General features: G+C 40.6%; 1 protein-coding gene across 3 annotated transcripts in view; it reads right to left on the bottom strand.

Annotated features, from left to right (window-relative positions):
- The window catches only part of LOC147254197 (leucine-rich repeat and fibronectin type III domain-containing protein 1-like protein), a 198,988-nt gene that overhangs the window by 74,713 nt on the left and 106,767 nt on the right, over positions 1-17,508 (bottom strand). For all 3 annotated transcript variants that reach the window (XM_086215782.1, XM_086215780.1, XM_086215781.1), the window contains 6 exons: positions 4,369-4,585; positions 3,258-3,409; positions 2,473-2,726; positions 2,143-2,386; positions 1,892-2,049; positions 683-1,063 (listed from right to left, as the gene is read on the bottom strand). In XM_086215782.1, the coding sequence (XP_086071908.1) occupies positions 683-1,063; positions 1,892-2,049; positions 2,143-2,386; positions 2,473-2,726; positions 3,258-3,409; positions 4,369-4,561 (1,382 nt within the window). In that variant the 5' untranslated portion in view covers positions 4,562-4,585. The remainder of the gene's footprint in view (positions 1-682; positions 1,064-1,891; positions 2,050-2,142; positions 2,387-2,472; positions 2,727-3,257; positions 3,410-4,368; positions 4,586-17,508) is intronic.

Genomic DNA, 17,508 nt, shown 5'->3' on the forward strand with positions numbered 1-17,508 from the left:
TAGTATGTGCTCAACATATATCACACTTCCATCGAAAAATAAACAAAAAATAACTAGATGCAAAGATTCTTTTGAGCTAGACCTCTTTACCATCGGATCAAAACTACATTTAAATGCTGCAGTGGAGTTCTAGGGATGTCAGTCAGCATTAAATCTAACTAAATAACAAGTCAACCAATTAGGGCAAAAAAACAAAACAAAACAAAAAAATGGAGTAATTAGCACATCAATAAGCCATACTCTAAATGCCAACAATAAAACCACAGAAGAACAACAGCAGTTCATTGATGAACTGACAGGAAAAGCGTTTCTCGCATTTGGCCCTGTCTGGCTTCAGCTCAACAGACTATGGCTCTGTTTCACTACAGATGTCTTAATCATTTCAGTTGATTAGACATTTACGACTGGATGACTGGATAATCTCCATTTGCATCATCTATCATCTGCTCTCATCCTCGTGGCAGCGGGCGACGTCTGCCGATTAACAAACAAATGCGTGCGCACATGCACGCGCGCAAATAAGTATTCTCTCTTTTGCAAACACAGGCAACCAGATGCTTTTTACTGATGAGCATAAACACTCTCAGAAGTGTTGACACTGAAGTAAAACAAACAGACAGACAGACAGACAGACACACAGACAGAGCTAATGTATATGAATGAAAATAGTAGAGAGACAGACCTGTACACCAGCGTGTCATCCCCAGAGCTGTTGTACTGGACCTGGAACATCCGGACTCCAGATATAGGAGTCTGACTACTCCATCTAATGAGGGCCGAGTTCCCTGTCAGTTCCACCAGCGAAACCCTTCGATCTGACCCTCTTGTCTCATTGTTAGGCAGAGCAACTTTGGAGGAGGTCAGGATATCAGAGGGGGCAGGTTCTGAGGATGGGTCTCGGCTACGGCTTGTGCTGTTTGCCAGATGGGGCATGGCGGTGACAACCAGCTCCACCCTTCCTGTGGATTCACCAGCAGCGTTGGAGGCAATACAGGTGAAGTTTCCTGAATCCTTTATGGACGTGACATTGATCTCCAGGCTTCCGTTCGGGAAAACCAACGTTCTGAAAGAAATGGTGACTCGTAAGCAAATATATTTATGACAATTATACATCTTATTGTGTTTGATGACATTGCAGGCCAGGCAGGCTCCATGAGCAAGATGAAATTAAGGTCTCTTTAATATGATCTAAGAGAGCTTTCATCCATTTTACAGGACATATTAAGGTAATTATTACAATCAATTATGACTAATTTGCATTTTCTTATCTGATATTTATGAGTCTGGATACAGCGCGTGAGAACTAACCAGTGCAGCACCATTGGATGCTTTAGAAAAACACAGAGCCATTGTTAAAGTTTTCAGCCACATTTGTGCTGCATCAAAACATCAACATATTGCAATAATGATGTTCATCTAACCTTTTATTGATACATTACCTGCTCCAACAAACAGATTTCAAGTTAATACATGGGATGTTAATAGATCTTGCATTGTATTTCTAAATATTAGCAGCCAGAGGGAAAGGAGCACATTGTGACATAATCAGTAAGTTTCCTTCCATTCCATTCCATTCCTACATAAATCATGTATGTTTCTGTTGTTACAGAATGAATTTTGCTCTCGTGGATGTTGTATTCACCAGATGAACATTTTTTGCCTCACAGCTCTGATAACATCTGAATAAAAAAAGAATTATGCATTACATATTTGCTTAATTAATGTGCTCTATTTTACAAGGCTTCCAACTGCCTAAGCCATCTCGGCCAAGTCTCCAGCTCGAACAATGAAATTCTGGTTATATAATATTAACTATATAATATATATAAAGAACTGCACAGCATCTACAGGCTTGTGGAGAAAATAAGCCTCCTGTAGTTAATAGAACTACCTGGAGCCGTTGGATATAAGCCGCCCCTCAGGACTGATCCAATGGACTTCAGGCTCTGGGTCACCATTAGCTTTGCACTTCAGGCTGGCAGGCTGGCCCTCCATAGCCACCGTATGAGGTGACTTACGGGTCAGCACTGGTGGGTCACAAATAAACTCCTAAAGGGAAAACCAGATGTAAACTGTTTATCCCTAATTTGTCTGCTGAGGAAATACATAAAGTGTTGTTTTTGTTAGCAATCTAAATGTCACCTCTTCCGGTATCGTCCAGAAGTACTTGGCACTGAGGTCAGGGGGCGAGGCGCATGTCTCCAGGTCATCTTCTCTTGTCAGTCTCCGTAACCACAGAAGTTCGCAGTTACAGTGCAGGGGGTTGCCACCAAAACTCAGCACCAGGGAGGAGAGGGGGCTGCCTTTGGATTTAGCATAAACAGGGATCCTCAGGAACAGGGGGTCCGGGGGAATTTTCTTCAGCTTATTGGATGTCATGTCTAGCCTGTGGAAAGGTTTAGCAGATCAACATTATAATCTCTAATTTATGGAGGCATCCTACTACATTTGATAATGAAGATTTTTCTCTACCTGGCCAGTTTGTGAAGGTTGGTGAAAACTCCTTGGGGCACATTTTCTATGAGGTTATGATCCATGTTCAGGGTATTGACATTGGTTAGGCGTCCGATTGTGTCCCAGGGTACCTGAGCCAGGTTATTATAACTGAGGTCTAAATCCTCTAGTGTGGACAGGAAGTCATCAAAGGCATGGGGAGATATGGAGTGGAGCTGGTTATTGGCTAGAATTAGATGACGGAGGTTGGTAAGGCCTTTGAAATGGTCATCCTGACAAAAAAAAAAGAAAGCCACAAATACCACGGTTGAAACACATTACGTATTTACTGCATTACATTGTCCATCACAGGTTGGTAACTTTCTGCATTTCTGGACTGTTCTGTAGAGTAAATCATGCTGTAACAGCTCTATTTCCAATAGTTTGTACCATAGCTCCACAACAATGACAAAAATGTTATTGTTATGCTAATTGTATTGTTTGTGTTATAATAAACTGGTATAGTGTCAAGACAAATGCATACAACTTGCTGATAATTTTGAAACAGAAAAATGCAAAACTAAACACTGCAAATTATTTATGCAACACTTGTGCAGGATTGTTCAATATGAAATACTATTTTTTGCTCATTTTTTTTGCAGTCCCTTAACTGCCCAGGCTGACATTGTGATCAGATTCAACGTGCGGCACGAGTCTACAACCACATCTCGCTTCAACAGCTCTAATTGTGTGGCTGCAGTCTGTTTACGACTCCATTGATGAAATCAAGTATTCCTCTTCTGCTGTCCATCCATCAATCTCACCTTGATCACAGTTAATCTATTAGAGTCCAGGTGGAGCGCTCTCAGTCGCCGCAGGTCACTGAAAGCTGAGGGGAGGATCTGACTGATGGTGTTTCTGGAGAGTGTCAGATGTAGCAAGCTGGTCATGTTGGCAAAGTCTTTCCTTCGAACAGCTGAGAGCAAACATATAAAGACTGTATTAACTGTAAATGCAATACCTAAGTGGTCAGAAATTCAGCATAAATACAGCATGAAGAGAAAATTAGAAGTCAGTTGATGCACTTACACTTAAAATACAATCACAAGTAAAGGACCTGTGGTGCTGTCAATGAAGTGGATGACTCACATCCATCAGGTACTCTCTCTTTGTCAGAATAGGAGAGGTATGAGGAAACGCTGCACAATTTGTTTGCAGAGCGCACAGACAAAATTTATTTGACTTTGATGTATCACATGAGAAAAGAGGACACTTTAAATTTAGTTTGATGACTTCATGCTGAATGAGCCTGTAGCCTGCCAAGAACCTGAGCCAATGATACCAAATGTTCCTATAAAATTAACTTTTTGGAAACTCAGAACATCAGATCATTTTGTAGCCCTCAATATGAGATTAGGGGTAATTGGGTTTTCATACAATATTGCTAAAAGGACATTTTACTGTATGACTTATATAACTACACAGCTGTGTGATAATGTTAATGGTGCATCGAATTATCTTCCTGCACACTGTCTTTTTTGAAGCTTTTGTTTCGGAGAACTATGGAAAAGAATTTCCTTTAAAAAAAACTGGGAGGATTAGATGGCTGCGTAATGAGAATCCATATTAGAAGTAAAAAAAAAAAAAAAAAGACGTAAATTTCGTTTTTGAAAATACGGACACTCCAAATTCTCAAAGCAAAGTCTTTTGATAGTGGCGGAGATGACTCATGAGTGAAATTTGCCAGGCTCTAATCCCAAAAGAAAAAAACAAAGTACAAACAATGAAAAGAACCCAAAAATCTACCACTGCTGCTGCTCAGCAATGTTTATCATCAATACCTGTACAACAGAAACAATCTGCACGCTCTTTCCTCTTGTCAATTATTCTAAAGCTCTGCTTTACAATGATGGCTCAATATGAGACCCATGTTACCTGTAATGAAGTTCTCTTGAAGCCGCAGCTCCACAGTTCGCCGGTCGATGGCCACAGGCACAAACAACAAGCCTGTCTTGGAGCAGAGAATAGCGAGGGAAGGAGAAAGGCTCTGGCACATACAGCGTTTTGGACACTGCTGTCCCCTGCACGCCGCCGTCAGCAACAGCAAGGAGAACCACAGCCGTTCCATTATCCTCCACTGAGAACAAGGCAACTGCATGAAAGACAGAAGCAAAAACGAAATGAGCAATGAAGGCGACAGAGATGGTTTCACTCAAGACAACTGCTCAGAAGAGCCGAACCAGAGAAAATCACCAAACACTAGAGAGACTTGATCAGTCGAGAAAGAGGACACACTGTTTGAACATAGACATTGATGTCCCTGTTTAAACAGATAAAGACGCTACAAGCCACAGAGTAATTTTACTAAGCACTAAAATACTCTGTTCATAAAAAAACCCCAAAAAACAAAAGCGAAGCCTTGCTTCAGTAGTTCAGCTCAGTTAGACTGAAAGCTGCTGCACAATCTGACTTGACAGATCAACAGACCTGAGGTTGGTCTTCAACATTCAGCTGTAAAAACTCAACAATTTACATTCAGAAAGGTGAACATGAACATAATATCCCAGCACTCCATTTATCTGAACATTCTGGGGACTTAAGTGGAAAATGAACTGAAAGTGGAAAACAATGTGGTTACTGCCCACGTGTGTACGTTCAGGGAATGGGATTTAGTGCACTGAAACATGATACACAGATACCACATATCTCCATGCTTATAAAGATGGAAATGCATGCAAACAAAACAATATTCTTCTTACACTAATATCTGTTTAGGTGTAAAATTATTTCAGAATTGAGTTGAGTGAGGACAGAGAAGTAGAACATGGTGTTGCTGAGGCGCTGGATGGAGTCGCACCTTCCTAATAGGCTCTATCATCATTGCGCAGGTGCATGGCCAGCTGGGATATCCCTGAGGTGCGCTGGGAATCTACATCATCAGTACCTGTTGATATTTTGATAACTAGCTCCACAGTGAGAAGTGGAGCGGGTGTTGGTGTTGGCAATCTGGAGGTAAACTGCAGTTTCTATAACAGGATTGTCTGTATTGTGGCTGCACCGTCCAGCTGGTTGAAAGAGTGCACGCAGCACATGGAGCAAATTAATTCAGCCTTGCTGACTTTGGAAAAGCAGTTTGCAATTTTAAACTTGCAACAGGCTTAATTAAACATCAGGCATTCATGTGGGCTAAGTGGTGTTGAAGTTTATTTTACAGTGTGTTGAACGTTGTTTAACGTGAAATGTGTAAAGCAGATCATTGCAAATATCATGAATAGTTGCCGGTGTGTGTGTGTGTGTGTGTGTGTGTGGGGGGGGGGGGGGGGTGGGCAGAGTCAGAGCATCCATGCCCCATAGAAGATCCTCAGAAAATATCTGAATACATGGCGGTGCCTTTGGCCCTTCAAACATACATTTTGTACATTGTGCCATGATAATTTTAACATTAGCCACCAAGGAGCTTCAGGAAGTACATTATATGGATAGGCCCCTAGTTACAAAGGCATAGCAGGGCTTTAACTTTTTGTTCAAAGTTTAACCGTTCATTCAAAAGTGGGGTAAAAAGTTCACATTTGAACTGTAATAATCTGTTTGAAATGCAGGTCCGATACGAAGTAATACCCTGCCTATGCAGCACAGGGAGCGCTAAAATGTCACTGTCAGCTGGACCCATTGCAAGGCTTTCAGCCTGACATTACCTCCCAGTGCACTAAACTAATTAGGGCCTGAGCCTGAAGGTACTTCAGGCGAAGACCCTATTATGTTTTTTTTTATTGTTTTGTGTGTGTTTTACTCAAAAGGTGGAGGGCAAGTGAGCGGTAGCGTGAGCTGAGTGAACAACCAAAAAAACTATAGACATCAAAAAACGGCGGGAAACAGCTTGTGGAAGAATTTTAGTTTCAGGAAAAAGGACAGAGATGCAGCTGCTTGTCAACTTTGTATTGAAGGCGAGTGCTGTTACTCATCAATGACTACAAATCAACTGGTTCACCTGCTAGCTTACGACCTCGCTGAGGCACCAGAGGCTCCGCGGATGAGATACAGCCTAGTTATAATTCACACACTCTGCTAGCCTTCTGCCAGAGGCTTGCGAAAAGACAGCATGATTTATAAGAAAGGGTATATTATGACACGGCATGAGAAAACATGAAGACTAAAGAACAAAATAGACATTCTTCTGGCTTTCACTAAAGCCATGAAGCTGCTGGGGGATTTTGACATCTTGTGTGATAGTTTGCATTACTCTTCTGATTTTTGTTTTCAGTTGAATATGGTACATTTTCATACATTTCATTAGCTTTATACTATAAACTTTCTGCCTACATACGCTGTAAATATTTAATGATTAAATAAAATGATATCTTGAACAGAAACGAGGGTTTTATCCATAATTAACCATGTTTGGTGACTTCTTTCTTCTTTTTATTTATTTTTTTTACATTCGATGTAAGTTCTCATCAATAGATAACATGTATATGAGTTACAGTATACAAAATAAATTATTTAACTCAAATATTAAATAATGGAATGGGAGTCACTTCTGGTTTTCATTATATATAAGCCCACATATCCTCTTATAAAATATTCATCCAAACGTGTGCAAAACCAAATAGTGCAAAACGAAAACAAAGTTGATGACGATCATTAAAGTCTTTATATTTGTCTTTCAACAGTAACATAAAATATTTAAAAACAACTCAATCACCCAAAAGACAGAAAGAACGTATCCTTAGTGTAACTACCAAGTTTGGAACATCTGCATTATGAGAATGACATTGTTTGTTGACAAGACATCAATGGATCCAGAAACTCAGCAAAATAATCTTGAAAAAAATATATAAATATATACCTTGATGGCCTTGATGCTCTTGCATGTGGCCTTAATGCCCTTAAAGAAAATTGCCCCAACAGAGGTCAAGTAGCCTTGGCCTTAATATGATGAAATACTGGGCCCAAATAGAAATGACCTCTCCCAGGTGCACAAAGTCAGAGCCACAACTAAGTCCCCAATCAGTTCCTGCTGACCCCAGTCACACCTTGTTGAGTGTGTTCAGGTTGCTTCCAGATATAATCTACCAAGATGCAGGACCACTACAGTACATGGAGGGTCTCTGTTATTATTAGCCTTTCGTAATTTTGTTTTTGTGTGCGTGTGCGCATGTGTGTGTGTGTGTGTGTGTGTGTGTGTGTGTGTGTGTGTGTGTGATCATTGGTGGGTGACAATTGCTGATGATTATTTCATAGCTGTGCAACAAAGTGCACATCTAGCTGTGGGGGGAATATTAGCTTGAAGCTTTAAAATTGTCTTGACAAAACTTCTCTTTCCATTTTACACCCTTTAAACCCTCGAGGATCATCTCTCACACACTATTGGTGCGCTCTCAGCCGCACCTGTCTACGTCTTCAAACAACTCTAATAAAAGTAGCACCTAAAGCGTCGCATTTGCTGTAATTACAATGAAGATTTATATAAAGGTGGGTGACAAATTGAAGGAAAATACACTTAAAGAGTTTTATTGAAATGTTCTGCAAGCTACTGAACAGTTTCCATGTGTCTTGGGATGTTTTCCAAATCTGTGAAGCTACTGAGAGGAAAGCATCGTTGTTCCTGTTTCCTCATTTCACATTTTCATGATGGAGGTGGGGAGCTCTTTCAAACACTCAGTCAAAAATCTCCCATCAGTTTGTGTTCAACTGGGTTGAGATCAGATGACAAACATCAAATTTCCATCATTTTTATACTCAAATCATTTAGCGGCCCCACGTGCCTGATGAATGACTGTCATCCCGGAAGAAGCCATTCCTTTCAGGATAAAATGTTCCAAATCTTATGACAAAGGTCAGGTGTCACTCTGAACAACATTGTATTGATCTGCAGTGATGCCTTTCTCTCTCAGGGGGGCAGGACAACTGAAACTAGTTCAGCAAGTGGTCACAATGAAGCCACTGGATCCCGTCACCGGCAGGGATCTCAACTCATTCATTTAGGTTTTCCCTTCGATAAGTCACCTGCATGGCTATGGTGGCAGGACACTGAAAAAATGTACATATCTTATACAGTAAGAAGAACCCAAGCCAGTGTGAACTACAGACTGTTTTTATTGAAGTATTCAACCCATTAAAATGACAACCCCCCCCCCCCCAAAAAAAAACAAAATGATACAACCTTGTACAGATTGAGGTTTTTCAAAAATCCTGCCTTGAGTGCTTAAGAATACTTGCCGCTATGGAGAATATGTGTTCCATTACAATGATTCCGGCAAAATAATGTATCCTCCTAGCTTCTGTTATGCAATGCTTTCTCTCCTGAATTGTCTTCATTGAGATCTGCTAGCGATGTGTCGATCAGCACTGAAATATTGATACTTGTGATCCCAGCGATTCTTATCTAGGATTGATTTTCACACTAAAAGATCGATATTTAAAACGCAGCACTTAAGGATAATGTGTGTTTTACCATCAGGAGAGAAAAGGACTACTCTATAAGCAGGTTCTAGGAAAATAACACCACGTTGTAAGGAAACTCTACCTCGGACTGTCTTAGTCATATGTAAACTTCAGCTCAAAAATATGTGTCAACACAAAGGACAGTGTTGACAGTGATGGTGGCTGATGTAAATTATAGTTGTGTGGAACTATTACACTTGTCAAAACAGTAACAATGTTGCATGTGACGTGTGTGGGGGAGGATTGTGATGTACTGCAGCAACACCGCAAACCTTGTTAGGCTTCTGAGACTAACTCACAGTACACAGTATGATGAGGTTATGCAGCAGCACATCATCCCCCCGAAAAAAAATAATCAGCCTGAATCTGTTGCTGGAAAACTCTTATTAGTTTAATTTACCATTTTCAAAACACTGAAATCTAATTCCATGATGTCTCACTGGAGCACATATGGTTGCATAAAATCCGTTTTCAGCTTCACTTGGAAATACATAGATTAGTACTATTCAATTAGAGACAAGGATGCATCCATCTGCTCAATAGCGAAGTCACCTCATGATACTGTGGGAAAACAAACAAAAAAAAAACCCTGTTGTGCTGGATGCACATAAATACATGTAACTCACATTGGAGGCAACAGAATAAATTCAGAGGAAATACTCCTACAAACAGCTGTAAACAGGAAATGAAACTTCCACTCCCGGTGACGTGTAGCCAAAAATAAGATTACACTCCTCATCGTATGATGTGATCATTTGTTGTGATTAATCTACGCTGTCAGACTTCAGTCTTCATCATAGTAAACTTATATTTTCACAGACATTCCGATCTCTAAAAGGTGTGATGATGTGGAGTAAATTAAAGTAGGCAACGCTTGACAAGATCGTGGTTTGGGAAGATCCTGAGTGCAGGCTCCATTCTAAAGGCCAAGTGTGTATTTCGTATTTTCTGTCCCGGAACAGAAGCGTCATTGTCCCTTCTGGACACGTAGCTATTTAGTTTGGACTTCTAGTTTGCATTTGCATGAAGTGTTGTTTTCCTTGATGTCTGTGGTTTGTTTTGACATTTGTTAGTTCCTGTTTTATTATGAAATCCACTCCCTCAAATTACTGATTTGCTGTACTTCCAGTCTTCCTGTTTGCTCCCAGTGTTTCTCATCCTAGCAGCTCCATCCCTCGCTCGTTGTCTGCTTAGTTCAGTTCAGAGTTCAGTTCCAGCTTTTAACTGAAACTTTTTGCTCCTCATCTCATTCCTGCCTCAGGTCTACACATTAATTTTTCTGACATCATCCTGAAAACCTGTTGAAACTGGCTTTTGTCATATTTGACGTGACGTTGATTTGCAAACAGCAGAGTATCACACCACAAGAGCAAAAGAACCAGAAGTTTGGAGAGCACCTACCTCCACTGACTGTTTTTGAAGTCATTTAATCCAGATCTTGTTCCGGATCAATTCCAAAAACAACTGATGACACCACCCCATGCATTGCTATCAAAATCTGTTCTCAGTTTTTGGAGTTATCCTCCTCACTAATTGTGTGATCACATTACCTTCTTAGTGGAGATAAAAATGGCTCTCGTAGAATTGAAACTAGCCTGGGTTTTATCCACTATTTTAACACCTGTTGCACCGCAAGTCATGTTGTGTTATTTATGTGAACCAGTGGACTGTGGTATATTAGGCTGCCCAGTTTGGTTTAACAGGCTCATCAATGGTATTGTATTTGTACCCACTGGGAGGGCTGTGTCTTGATTTTGCATTCTGGTTCTCCCTCGATGAACAAGCTTACCAGTAGGAGACAGAGCATCGCAATGTTCCCTCTTCATTTTAGATGTCCTGCTTCATCACCTATTGACGCACATCTGCCAATTATATCCATACACATCAAGGAAAGTACATGCAGTTTCATGTTGTAATACCGTATAATACTTTTCCATTTTCCTTTAAGCAGCAACACTGACTGCATGTGACTTACACACACTTTGTTTTTCAAACTGCCTTCTTATTTTCTCTCCTCTTATTTTCTGTTGTTCTCAAGTGAATACATTGCATTGGGTATTATAATTTATTGTTTCAGTCTTTTTATTATTATCTATATAAATTTGTTTCATACGCGATCACTTGCTGTGCACAATTCTCTGCAACCAGTTCATTTCCCTGAGCCCAAGTCCTCTCATCAAAGATCCCGCTTTTTTGCCATTTTTGGCCCACGTCCCTGATATCCTGTCCTGCTTTATTTCCTTCCTTGCTAAAACATTTATTTACATAGAATATTTTCTACAGATGATGTTGTTCTCTTCCCTCACTAACTGCCCAGCTCTGTTTTCTCTCCCTTCATCTTTCTTGCAGGCCTCATTCCTCCATATCTTTCTCTTTTCTCAAGCTCTCCACGCTCTCCCACTCTCACTCAGTTTTCTGAAGTCTTTATTGTTATGTGGCTTTAATGCTTTTATGTAGCCGAAAATGGCACAAATGGTGATTTTTTAAATGAACACATCCCTCACTTGGTTCACCCACTCATCCGGCTTTACTGTAGAATTGTGCTCTTTTTGGAAGCAGTTATGCACACCTCAGTCGGTTCCCCCAGTCAGCCAGGCAATGTGTGTTTTAGATGCTATATAGGGTTTTTTCTTTTTTTTTTCCTGTGTAATTCAGCGAGGACGATAATCATCAGTCATTCCCCATTACTCGCTGGCTTGTTGAGCTATGGGGAGTTAATAACAGCAGAGAACAAACATCAGAGACGTATATCAAGTTACACTGAGCCACTAAATTTGTTTGAATGTGCTGCAAATGCTATGAATACATTTCTGATGCATGGTGGTGCATGGTGACGGTACGTTCAACTTACACTGAATCAGATGGAACTAAATCAATGCATGATCGTCGGCTCCTAATTGGATGAATAATGCAATACATCCCAGAGGTCTTTCAAAATAATAAGAGGTCTTGGGGGGAAAAAAGCAAAAAAACAAAACAACAAAAAAACAACAACAAGTAGGTAATGGGATAATCACAAAACAAGAAGAGCGTCTCAGACACTTGACACAACTGGCATAGAGACGGGGAAACCCAGTCCAATACACTGGGGACGGAGCAAGCAGGTAAACATAACCTCAGACCCAGAACGAGTCTTCACAAACAGTTTGGAAAACAAAAAAATACCGCAGCAGCAACAAGAACAGTTGCTGTGGTACTGATAGCAGGGGCTTTTTTCATACGTCCAGACATAATAGGAATTAGATCACAAGAACAAGTAAAAGGAATAAAAAAAAGATAGACAAGTAGAGAGTATGGCAAGGTTGGCTTCACATAAAGGCAAGTCGATAAAAGAGGCTTTTAAGAAGTGATTTTGAAGAGGTCACTACATGGTTGGTTCATATGAGGTCAACATATCGACTGTATAGCTTCAGGAAAAACCCAGACGTTGAGAGGGAACAGGTTGAGAGAAGCGGGGATAGGAGTCATGTGATCTGTGAAAACCAGTAAGAAGCCTGGCTGCTGCGTTCAGAGCCAGTTGGAGGCAAGAAAGTGTTTTTTTTTTATGAGATGCAGTAGTCTACTCAACAGAGGATCAGTCCATGAACAACTTCTTGGAGGCTGAGGCGTTAAATGAAAAGATGATTTTGGAAACAGTTGAATGAAAGAGGGCAAGACAACTTTCCTGGAGTGCGGTTCTGACACTTTAGCTCGATGTTGGCAGACGGGGGACCAGAGGTGCTGTGAACAGGTAGAAATGTCCGAGTCGGGACAGTTGAAGAGGATGATTTCAGAATTTGGACGATTTAGCTGTTGTAAATACTGTGTCATCCTACGTTTAATATCATTCAGATGATTAAAACAGCAGCCAGGCTTTTCTCAATCATAAGGTACCAACAGGAAATCCCCCAAATGCAGCTTGATTAAGTGCCACTAATGCTACATCAGACGGATCAAGTGATCACAAGATGGTGCTGGCTGAATCACAGTCTAGACTTGATCTTGGGTGAGGTTCACTTAGTTTTGAATGAGTTTGATGGTTTTCGCTGCAGCCTCAGACTGATGAAGATTCTTTAAGTTGAACCTCAATCAGCTGTGTTAAAATCAATGGCTGAATTGAGGTATTTTTGGTTTGTATTGCTGCATTGTACTATGCACCCAAGTAAGACTTTCTGACTTGAGTTAAACCTGTTTTGGGCCATAAAGAAAAATAAATAATAAATAAATCAAGTGCCCATGAAGGACAAAGGTCACAGGCCAAAAACAGACACCAATCAGAGGACATGTGCACGGTCCGAGTGGCACCAAATCAGAGCCTGGATCCATTTTGGCAATCGCAAGTGGGTCCCTTAATGGTTTCAATGAAAGACCGAGTTGCAGCTCACTAAAATAACCACTTTCTATTGAGCGTACTGTCGTTTCACATCAGTTCTGCATCACATTGGTTTAACTGAACAAAATGCTTTATCAAAAATGCTGACTGTTGAATGAGTCTAGACAAAGCTCGTAAAATTTGGCAGGATACGCGGACACAGAGCAGAACCATCACATTTAACTGGTAAACAGGAAAGCACATTGAATTCACCCACCATAAATGCCGCAACCGCCATGTGTCCTCAAATTTTGCTGAAAAGATTTTAAGCCATCTTTGTCCCGAGACACATGGCTTTAATTGTGTTTTATGTCTCCTCATTAAAGCCTTTATGTGGGGAAAGTCAGGGGTAACAGACATGCTGCATCAGTTTGCATTAATTACTCTGGATAGCTCTGTGCTGGGGATCGTTTTTCTACGAGTGAAAAGGAAAAAAAAAACAAAAAACGTTAAAACTAAATTCAGGGCGTCTCCAGCAGCAATACATTTTTATGTGATTATGTTTCTACAAAGTGAGGCTCAATCACAAACAGACAGTCTCTTTTGTTTTTGCTTGACAGTATGGCCACCGCTTTTTGACTTGGGAATCAATCATCTGCTCATTTTTCACACATCGTGTGATGAATGTACTGCGATCAGAGTACACTTTGGAATCAAATGGTAAGAGAGAAAGAACGCAACAGATATGCAGCTCTTCAAATGCAGGTACGAGCGGGCGTCATTGCTTTAAGTCTTTGTGATTCTGTTATACTGCAGAGTTCTGGAGAAAGCTACCATTAAAAGACGCTACCGAAACATCCTACATGGGTATCTTCCAAAAAAAAAGAAAAAAAAGAATCTCCTTCACATATCATGTCGACCCTACCTCTTAAGATTAAGGAGAGCTCCTTGTCTATTTTTTCTTCGCAGTTTCACAAGCAATCAAGGGAAACACACAGGGGTCTTTACTCAGGTGTGTACTGTAAATATAACAGGCTTCAATGGCAGTGTGTTTACCATTGGTAGAAGCACTGAGCTTGCGTCTCAATTCAATTAAAGTGAGCTTTCTGACGATTAAGCCTGCGCTCTTCAATAAGAACAGGATGCCATCAAAACACATTAAAGCTCCTAACTTTCTCTGCCTACATAATGTCTTCATGGGATAATAACATTAGACAGCAACAACGTTTACACAGCATTCACATTAAAGACAGTGAGATATAATGCTAAGACGATGAGACACAAAGAGATTAGCAGCATTTGGAATTAAAATCCTCCATTTTGATCCTACGTGCTATAAGAAGTAGACACACATATCTAACGAAACCGTTTGTCAATATAAAGGTCAACACTGATGCATCGCTGTGCCAAAACACATGACACCCAAACCAGTTGGTCCAAAACCACCTCTTCCAAGCTGTCGTGGTCCATTTCCAACGGAACCTGATCCAACCTAGTTGCAGGAAGCAAAGTGAAATGCAGAGGATTACGGGCTATCTGCTGGTGCGTTTGGTCTGACGACACGGAAATGAGATGTTTGCAAGAAAAGTGGGCCGAAGGGTTAATCATTTTCTAACTTTTTGACCCACTTTAAAGCCTTTTGTGAACACATTTCAGCTCTGCTCCTTCACACGCAATCCTCCAGAGATATTAATCACAAACTTCAGGGGCCATTTGAAAAAGAGGAAAAATGTCAACTGAATGACACTTTCACAGCATTACCTTAACAACATTATGGCTTCCAACTAAGGCTTTGCTATGTACTGTTACATCTCGATTAATTTAAATGAGTCTAATATACCACAAGGGCCTCTGGTGATACATTACACTCAAACTAGCCACCTTTAAATGCCACATGCATACAACACTTACTCCCACTGAGATCCCCCAACAGTAATATCCTATACGTACCAATAATATGCTGTATCAATGAAACTGCGCGCGGGTGAAGAAGTCAACAACATCACAATCTCTTCACTTCAGTGTAGTCTATTAGTATAACTGGGAGAATAATCTAACCACAGTGAGAGTATTAAGTGGAGTGTCAAGTGTACAAATTAAAAGAAGAGAGCAATAATGTAACGTAACTGATAAGTTCGCTATTTTTTCTCTCACTGACGGACTGAATCAAACTGGTGAACGGCTAAGTTGGATACGTTGAAGACAACTAAAGCTTTGCCTTTCACACGCAACTGCTTTATGAACACCATTGCTGATACCTGAGTCATGGCCATAAAGTTCAATGAAAGTGTACCTTTGATCATCATCAACCCGGTTCTTTATACCATCATTCAGGAGAATTGGAAATCCATTGATGTGGTATTCACTCTAATGCCAGCAATTCATCCATGTCCGTGTTGTACATTGGTTTGCTCTTATGCGGAATATGTGTGTCTGTGTGTGTGTGTGTGTGTATGTGGGTGTGTGTGTATATGTGCATATTACATGAGATCTTTTGTGTGTTTGTCTGTGTGTGTGTGTGTGTGAGTGTGTGTGTGTGCTTCTGGACCCTCATTTGTGCTGCATCCAGACTACTTTCCCAGAGCACACTGCAGCTCACGATTGAGATGGATTACCCTGTCAGCCTCCTGGCAGACTCTCTACACACCACAGCATCATATGTGCAAAAGCATGAAAGCCTTCATGTAAATGCGGACGTGTGCTCGGTGAGATCTGCTCCTTATATGCATGTATCCAAATATGCACATTTAGAATATGTGTAAATGTGTGCAAATGCATAAATCTGTGTACAGATGCGGTAGCGTGTGCCTTTTTCTACTACATTGGTGTTTTTAAAAAGCTGCTTTGTTGCTGAATATGTAGTAAATGTTTATATATGTGTCTATTTTTGTGTACACATGAAAATAGCTGCATGTATTTGTATGTGTGCGCGCCATCTATTTCTGCGGAGTGGGTTATTAATGACCTCGAAAGCAGCATCATCCATCTGCTCCATACACACACACACACATATACACACACAAACATGCAGTGCACAGATCCACACGCTTGCATGCAAGCAAGCACAAAGTTTTACACTGTGTGTACTGTATGTGTATTAGTTTGAGTGCTTCTGTTTCTGCTTATGACAAACTTCACACTTCACACAAAGCTGGGATTCTTACAATGCTGCAGTGATTAATGGTGAAACAAATTTGTATGGTTAACCTTTGAACAATCACTGGAAAAGAAATAATTTACACCTCATCCACATTTCTCTGTCGCTCCCTCTGTCACTTCCTCAATAATCATCCATCAAGTATTTCTGGTATGGTTGAAAGGAAATTAAAAAAAACATGAATTAAAATTGGGAGGAGGCAGCTGAATCTGAGGCTCTTACAGTATGACAGCAAGTGGATGACTGACAGGTGGAGACCCTGGCCAATCACAGCCCTGAGTAGAAATAGAAGTAAAGCAAATACAAAGGTGCCCCTACAGAGTGGGGTACCTGTCAGATTCACTGGCAGAGCTTTCACTAGCTACACACACACTCACACACACGTGCACACACACACACACACGCACACACACACACACATTGGAGAAAAAATAAAAACTTGGTGGAGGCTTGTAACTTAGCAACAGCCAATGACACATTGATGGTAACAGTGAGGAGGTGGGAAGAGTGTGTGTTATGGTTGTGGGGGTGTTGTGAGAGTGTGTGTATGGAGGCTGCGAGAAAGTGCAAGATTGGTCTGGAGATCTCACAAGTAATGAGTCTGTGTTGCCGTCAGAGAGGGTGAATGTGGGGGAGAAGATTCAGAGGAAGAGATCCAGATAGAGAGAGAGAGAGAGATACACACGCACACACACACGCACACACCCCACACTTGTCTTTTATAAAGAGTGCAGTAACAGTGTAGTGGACCATGGTTTATTTTTGGCCAGGATACACACTGCCTCATTATGTCCTCGTATCATTGTGAAAAACAGTCCTGTTTTTATTTGCCTCTCGAACATCGAGGAAGAGGTTTCATAGTTGGCCCATTACAGTCAAAATCTAACTCAGAATTCTCTCTAATTTGAATGCAATTTTCATACGATAAAGCGTCAAAATCACTTGAGATTTGTTTTTTTCTGTCAAATACTTCGTTTTTAGGGTTGGTTTTTTTTGTTACCGGTTTGGATTTAAGTTTCCTGTTTTATTTTGTTAGTGTTGCCTTTATTTTGAATTTACTTCCTGTGGTTTTCTGGTTCTTCATTAACCAATGAGCGTCACTCATTCCTTCATTTAGCTGATTCTTTCCTCACTTCCTTTAATCTGTCACAATAAATCTCAGTACTTTTTTCTGTTGATTTCC

The sequence above is a fragment of the Aulostomus chinensis genome, chromosome 10 (assembly GCF_037954235.1).
Source record: "Aulostomus chinensis isolate RoL2024-O1b breed Wild chromosome 10, RoL_Achi_v1.0, whole genome shotgun sequence".
Lineage (NCBI taxonomy): Eukaryota > Metazoa > Chordata > Actinopteri > Syngnathiformes > Aulostomidae > Aulostomus > Aulostomus chinensis.